Source organism: Gallinula chloropus, assembly GCF_964237585.1.
Source record: "Gallinula chloropus genome assembly, chromosome: 35".
NCBI classification, from domain to species: Eukaryota; Metazoa; Chordata; class Aves; order Gruiformes; family Rallidae; genus Gallinula; species Gallinula chloropus.
The window spans coordinates 1,844,361-1,852,216 of record NC_140120.1 but is presented as its reverse complement, the minus strand read 5'-3'; the positions used below and the strand labels follow the sequence as shown (position 1 = coordinate 1,852,216).

At 49.9% G+C, this 7,856-nt stretch overlaps 1 protein-coding gene across 1 annotated transcript; it reads left to right on the top strand.

The window, feature by feature from the left end:
- Positions 1-927, top strand: LOC311203023 (olfactory receptor 14A16-like; the record flags this gene model as incomplete). Its single annotated transcript, XM_084277661.1, has 1 exon — positions 1-927. The coding sequence occupies one exon, from the start codon at positions 1-3 to the stop codon at positions 925-927; it is 927 nt and encodes a 308-aa protein (XP_084133787.1).
- Between the last annotated feature and the right edge of the window lie 6,929 nt (positions 928-7,856).

Below are 7,856 nucleotides of genomic sequence, written 5' to 3'. Positions count from 1 at the left end.
ATGTCCAACAGCAGCAGCTCCATCAGCCAGTTCCTCCTCCTGCCCTTTGCAGACACACGGGAACTGCAGCTCCTGCACTTCTGGCTCTTCCTGGGCATCTACCTGGCTGCTCTCCTGGGCAATGGGCTCATCATCATCACCATAGCCTGTGACCACCACCTCCACACCCCCATGTACTTCTTCCTCCTCAACCTCTCTCTTACTGACCTTGGCTGCATCTCCACCACTGTTCCCAAAGCCATGGCCAATTCCTTGTGGGACACCAGGGCCATTTCCTACACAGGATGTGTGGCTCAAATCTTTTCCTTCTTTTTTTTGTTCTCTTCAGAGTTGTCTCTTCTCACTGTCATGGCCTATGACCGCTACATTGCCATCTGCCACCCCCTGCACTACGGGACCCTCCTGGGCAGCAGAGCTTGTGTCCACATGGCAGCAGCTGCCTGGGGCAGTGGGTTTCTCAATGCTGTGCTGCACACAGCCAATACATTTTCACTGCCCCTCTGCCATGGCAATGCCCTTGACCAGTTCTTCTGTGAAATCCCCCAGATCCTCAAGCTCTCCTGCTCGAACTCCTATGTCAGGGAAATTGGACTCATTGTGGTTGGTGTATGTTTAGCTTTTGGGTGTTTTGTGTTCATTGTGGTGTCCTATGCGCAGATCTTCAGGGCTGTGCTGAGGATCCCCTCGCAGCAGGGTCGGCACAAAGCCTTTTCCACCTGCCTCCCTCACCTGGCCGTGGTCTCCCTGTTTTTCAGCACTGCCTTCTTTGCCTACTTGAAGCCCCCCACCATCTCCTCTCTATTTCTGGACCTGCTAGTGTCATTTCTTTACTCAGTGGTTCCACCATCAGTGAACCCCCTCATCTACAGCATGAGGAACCAGGAGCTCAAGGATGCCATGTGGAAACTGGTGACTGCATGTTTCTAAGCAACAATGAACTGCTCATCTTCTTCTGCTTATCACTGGCCGTGTAACTCGCATTAGGACCAGTCTCTATTTAGTATGGGGTTTAGTTCCTCTTTCTTTGTTTGCCTCTAGTTTATTTAAACTGGAATATGATGGTCCACATTCATCCCATTGCTGATACAGTGTGACCAACACGCTGGGTAACGATGGGCTGTGCTCTCTTTGCATCACCTCTACCTGAAAAGGTGCACAAATTTTTCTTTCTTAAAATTTCTCCTGACATTTATTAAATATTTATAAGAACATTTTCATCAACTGAATCACTTGACTACTTGTCTGAAATGGCAATGCTTTCCCACCATGACAGAACAGGAATTTCCTTGAAGTGTAACAAACATAAAGTCACAGAATCTTTCACAAAGTCCAACCACAGCCTAACCCTGCCTAGTCCACCTCCAGACCATGTCATCAACCACATCATCTGCACACCTTTGTAATACTTCCAGGGATGGCTACTCCACCACGTCCCTGGGCAGCCTGTTCCAATGGCTGAATACCCTTTCCATAAAGAAATTCTTCCTGATGTCTAACCTAAATCTCCCCTGGTATAATTTCAAGCCATTCCCTGTCATCCTATCGCTTGTTATCTGAGATAAGAGGCCAACCTGCACCTCTCTATATCCTTCTTGCAGGTCCTTGTAGAGAGTGATAAGGTCTCCCTCAGCATCCTGAAGACTAAAACGCCCCAGTTCCCTCAGTTGATCCTCACAGGACTTGTGCTGCAAACCTTTCTCTGTCTACTCTGCCATTCTCTGGACACAATCCAGCATCTCAACGTCCTTCTTTTAGCAAGGTGCTCAAAACTGGACACAGCACTCAAGGTGTGGCCTCACCAGGGCTGAGTATAATGGAACAATCTCTTCCCACTCCTGGCAGTCACACTATTCCTGATCCAGGCCTGGATGCCGCTGGCCTTCTTGGCCACCTGGGCACAGCACTGGCTCATGTCCAGCTAACACCCCCATATCCTATACTTCTAGGGAGCTCTCCAGCCACTCTGCTCCAGGACGGTTACCCTGCCTGTTGTTATTGTGACCAAAGCTCATGACCAAGCCCCATAAAGCCTCTGCCAATTGATCCAGCCTGTCCAGGTCGCTCTGCAGAGCCTTCCTGCCTTCCACAATTTGGTGTCATGTACCAACTTATTGAGGCTGCACTCAATCTCCTTGTCCAGATCATTAATAAAGATGTTAGAGAGGATGGGCCCCAGCACTGAGCCCTGTAGAACACCACATGTGACGTGCTGCCAGCTGGATTTACCTCCATTCACCACAGCTGTTTGGGCCCAGCCTTCAGCCAGTTTGTAACCCAGCAAAGAGTATACCCATCTAATCCATGAACAGGTGCTTCAGCAGGGTGCCCTGGGGGAAACTGATGAAGGCTTCACTGAAGCCCCTGTAGATCACATCCACAGCCTTCCCCTCGTCTGCTAAGCAGGTCACCTTGTCATAGAAGGAGATCAGCAGCTTGAAGCACAATCTGCCTTTCCTAAACCCATGCTGACTGGGCCTGATGGCCTGAGTGTGGTGCATGAGCTGCATGATGGTACTCAAGATGATTTGTTCCATCACCTACCCCAGCACTGAGGACAGGCTGACAGGCCTGTAATTCCTCAGGATGTCCCTCTGTCCCTTCCTGTAGATGGGTGTCACACGTGCCAGCTTCCAGTCAGGTGGAACCACCCCAGTCAGCCAAGACTGCTGGTAACTAAGGGAAAGTGGCTTGGGGAGGAAATCCACCAGCTCCCTCAGTACCTTGGGGTGTTTCCCATCCAGACCCATCAACTCACATGGATCTAAGCGGCTGAGCGGGTCAGTAACCAGTTCCCCATGGATGATGGGGACTTCAGTCCATTTCCCATCCCCATCTTTCCACTCAGGGGTCTGGGTATCAGGGGACCAGTGGTGTTACTACTAAGGACTTAGGCAAAGTACATCAGCCTTTTCTTCATCCTCCATCACAGTGGTTCCCCCCGATCCAGTGAAGGTGGGAGATTCTCCCTGGCCCTCCTTTTGTTATTAATGAATTTATAGAATTAATAACAAAAGGATTACCAGGGAGAATCTCCCACCATTATTGTAGGTTGCAAACAAAAGGTGCAAGGGCTGAAAAAATTTCCTTTCTAGAAACCTCCTCAGCTAGCCCCCTAGTAGCCCCAGTATCTTTGGGGGTCAGGGCTTTCCTAGCCAGGGGAACAGTCCTACGATTGCCCCACACAATTTTTGTGGCTCTACTAGGTTCCACCTTTGAAAATTCTAAACATCAATTCCTCCCAAATACATCTGCGAAGGCTGAAAGATGTTCCTGGGCTGAAACCTTACCAGTTAGCCAACAAGCAGCTCTTGTAAACTTTGGGCAAAGGGCATTTCTGGCTATGGGAATTGTCCTATAGCACCAGACATCATTTTCCAGCTCTACCAGCGTCCACATTCAAAGACGCTAAATGCCCAGCAATAGCTCCACAACAAAAGGTTTGAGGGCTGAAATATCTTGGGAGTCTGACAACTCCCCAGGTAGCCCAAAAGCAGCCCCAGTAACGTTGAGGCTCAGAGCTTTTGTAGCTGAGGGAACGATCTTAATAGTGCCTGATGTCATTTTAAGTCTCTATCAGCATCCAACTTCAAATGTGCTGAATGTCCACCAACAGCACCAAAACAAAAGGAGCGAGTGATTAAAGCTGTTCCTGGCCTGAAACCTACTCAGACATCCCATTAGCTGCCCCAGTAATCTTGGAGCTCAAGACTGTCCTTGTCAAAGGGCACAGTCCTTACAAGTGCCTGACATAATCTTCCAGCTCCAGCAGCGTCAAGATTCAAAAATGCAAAATATCCACCAATAGCACCTAAACCTGCCCAGGTTGTGCACTGGGAGCACCAGAAAAGCTGACCCCCTTCACACACTGCTTGGCCGTAGCAGCAGCTGAGGAGAGAGATTTCATGGGTATTAAACTGTGTCATGTGTAACTGCTGTTTGTTGTCAGAGAAATCTGTCTGTGCCTGTGAGCACAGATGATGCCAGGAAAAGTGTTGGGAGTCCCAGGAGGCCAGTGAGGGAACTGCTGGGCTTGAGGAAGAGCAAGGTTCTGCATGCAGGGTTGGATCTGAAAATACTGCTTTTCCTGCCTGTCCAGATCTCCTTAGGAGACTGACACCCATTGCATAATGTGGCTGTCACTGCTTCTATCAACTGAGCCATGACAGGAAATAGTCGTGAAGAGAAAATATCCACCATTGTAATATTCCTTTGAACTGTTCATCATTAAATACCTAACTGAAATCCGATTATTTGTAGAAGTCTGGATTTTTTTAATGAAAAGGACTTGAAGAGATATGCTTTTTAAGGCTTTCTGTATTTCCATGAGCCCCTATTGTATATTTGCTTCTGAGTCCACAAACCTCAGATACCAAGATGAGAGTGAAGAAACCTCTTAAAATGTCAGACAGACCTAATGCCCAAAGAACCTTGAAGCGTTCATGGGCCCTACTGGGAGCCATTACTGACAAAGCCGCCCCATGAACATCTTACACCTCTCAACTGGAGGCCATGAGGACAAACCCAGGCAAAGCGCAGGCAGCTCTGATGCTGAGGACACCCTGGCTTGGTCTGATGAAGCAGAAATGCCAAGTGCTGAGCCCCAGCCCCTGGGCAGGGAGATCCTGACCCTCACCTGTGTCTCAAGACTCTTACATTGGATGTGGGGAGTGTGTTGCCAAGGGTAGGACAGGGGTATGACACATGGATGCCTCCCTAGGTTGAGTTCAAGGAGGCAATGATGTTCCATGGCTGTGAGGACAATGTGTCTCCTCTGAGGCCTCTGCAGGGACATCAGCCACAGCCAAGGGCTGTGATCTCATTTCTATCAGGCCCTTTCAGCCTGGCCAGCACCCTTGGCCATCTGCACCACAGCCCATCTCACACTGCCCGACACCTGTGCCAGTTTCCCTGCAGGCTGCAGGCACCCAACCCCTTTCTCCACCTTGTTCTCACCCCACCATGTCCCTGCCTGTACTGCTGTCTCTCCCTCCTCGCCAGCTGTTCCCAGATAAACCAAGCAGCCAGCTCATCCACACTTCCTCCAAGTAACTCCAAGCACCACATCATTACCCTCAGAGTGGCATTTCTCCATGCTCATAACCCATCTGCACCTCTAGTTTTAATTGCCATTCATTTGAAAAGGAAATTTCAATCTCTCTGGAGCTACCCCTATACTCTCCTCAGACTCCCCTTCCCCAGGCTAAAGAAGCCCAGATCTCTCAGCCTCTCCACACAAGACCTGTAACCCTATCTTAGCAGAATTTCTCTCAACCTTGAGGCAGTTCCTCCACATTTGTCTTACACACACCCCCCCCCCCCGCACACACACACACTCTCCTGGACTCTCTGCTGGTGTCCACACCAGTGCTGAGTCAAACTGACAGTGAGTGCCTTTGCCTGGGTGGCCGTACTGCTCCCAGTGCTGCCCAGTGTGCTCATGGCCAGGTTCCTGTGTAGCAGCCCTGGCTGCTGTGGCATCCCTCAGAACGCCCAAAGCCTCCTCCTTGGCACTGCTGCTCCACCAGTCATGTCTGAATTCCCTTGATGTGTGGGTGTTGAGGTTTAACCCTGCTCACTGATGATGTCATCATGCATGGGAGATTCTTTTGGGCAGCTGGCATCAGCTGCCCTGGCAGTCCTCCCTCACAACAACCAGTGCTCCCTCAGCTTACTTTCTAGTGGAGCAGCATGTGAATCAGGAAGGGCCTTGATGCTGTGCAAGCACTGGGCACCAATGAATAAATTATCATGTGTCACCAGTGCTGGACTGGTCACAAAACAGTACGATGTGTTGGTTCTACCCCCTGTTGTGGTTATCCTCTGATGCAGAACATCACAAGATCAGAAGGAGCAGGTCAGCTCTGGTTGGAAAAGTTCTTGAGGTTTCTCTTTGTAAAACCACGGAGGGTTGTTCCAGGGTCTGCTGGAAGTGAAGCTCCGATGTGTCAGTGGTTAATGTGTGAGTGTAGAAGCCTCAGCTGACTTGTGGTGCCTCAGCAAGAGGCATTAAAGGACAAGATAGAAAATAAATAAAAAGAGGAGAGAGTGCTGTAAATGCTTGTGGTGGTTCAGCCCCAAACAGTGTCTCAGCACCACACACCACAGGCTCACTCCCAGAGGAGAAAGAGACAGAGCCTCTGTTGGTTGGGATAAGGAGAGTTCACTGAAAAAAGCACCATGAAACTAGAACAATAAACAGCCCATGACACTCATACCCGGTGAGAACACAGAGTACCTTACCCACCTGAGGATTACAGAGTGCTGCAGGACAGGAGGACCAACCCAACAGCCCAGCTGCACTCAGACTGCCCTGGAGGCACCCAGGAGTGGTGCCCAAACCAGTCCCTTTACAGAGAAGTGCTGTCAGGTGGTGTGGAAAACAGCCAGGGCTAACTCAACCTCCCCAAGCAGCCAGCACAGGTGAGGTAACTGTGGCCTGACCAGAACCAGGACATTATCCACCCCTTTTTGCACACCATCTACATCATGCCCAGATGGGTTTGCCTCTGCACTCCCAGTTGCTTTGTTTCCATTGCTGCAACCACCCCCACAGGGCATTGGCCACCATCCAGGAGTGAGTATAGGGGTAGAATTTTGGCCACTTTTCTCATCTGGCAATGCTTAAAGCCAGCTGGATGGCTTTTACCTCTGCAAACTTGCCCTCTAATCTTGTTCATCATACTTGCCTTCCAAAAAAGGGCTGAGCAGTCCCTCCAAGAGGATCACAAGCACAATGACAGTCTGGTGGGCTGCCTACTGGAAACTGGTGCAGCGTTCTTCCTGGAGAAATCTCTTTTTGTATCTTTTTCCTTGCAGCTTCTTCACTCAGGATTGGAGGTGGGTTTCCCATCTCACCTCCTCATGTCTTCACCATGGTCATGAAGAGAGAATGGATGCCTCTTGGTGTGTACTTTTTACTGGAACAGGGGAAGGAATACTTCAGATGACTGAGATAAGGGAGGAACAAAGACTGTCTTCAAATAGATGGAGTTGGCCAGACACCTCAGCCACTGTCGGTGCTTCTTCCTTTCCCCAGTCTATTACTGCCAGTCAGTTGGCATATGATGCTGGTGCACTCCACACAGACTTACACCACATGGGTGAGGGACATTGGACTTCATCAGGATTGGTGGGTAGCTGCAGATCATCAGGATCATAGTAATTCATCTCTCACATGGCTGATCCCCTCAAACACTGCACACTCTGCTCTGTGGTCATGCACTTGCCTGGCCAACACATGACATCTTCACTGAACTGGTAACTTTCCCCCACACTTGACAGAAGTGGCCTCCAGAGGCTGAGGGCTTGAGACTTCTTTCCAATCACCTTGTCAATGACTCCTTTTCTGAACAGGGATCCCAGCTGCTTGGCCTCCCTGCCTTCTAATTCCAGGCTGTGTGCCCCATTGTCCCAGCATCGGAGTAGCTGGGTGATGATGTGCTCCCCTGGAAGGCAGCTGGAATCTTTTCTCATTTCTCACAGCTCACTCATGTACAAGGGTCAGGTTATAATGCTCACTCCTGGAGGAGAAACAGACAGACCTTCTGTGGGCTGGGAGGAGGACAGTTTACTGACAAAATCACTGTGAAAAGATGATAACAGCACATCACAAACTACACTGACATCCAGTGATAACAGAGAGTACTTTACTGACCAAAGGATCACAAGCTACTGCACAATGCAAGGACCAACCAAATGCCCCAGCCACACTCAGACTGCCCTTAAGGAACCCAGGAGTGCCCCTCCCCAACCAGCTCCTTTTATGGGGATGATGTCAGGTGGTGTGGAAATCAGCCTGGACTAACTCAGCTCAGCTGTGCTAACTCAGGTCACCACAGCTGGCTGCCTGGGGAGGT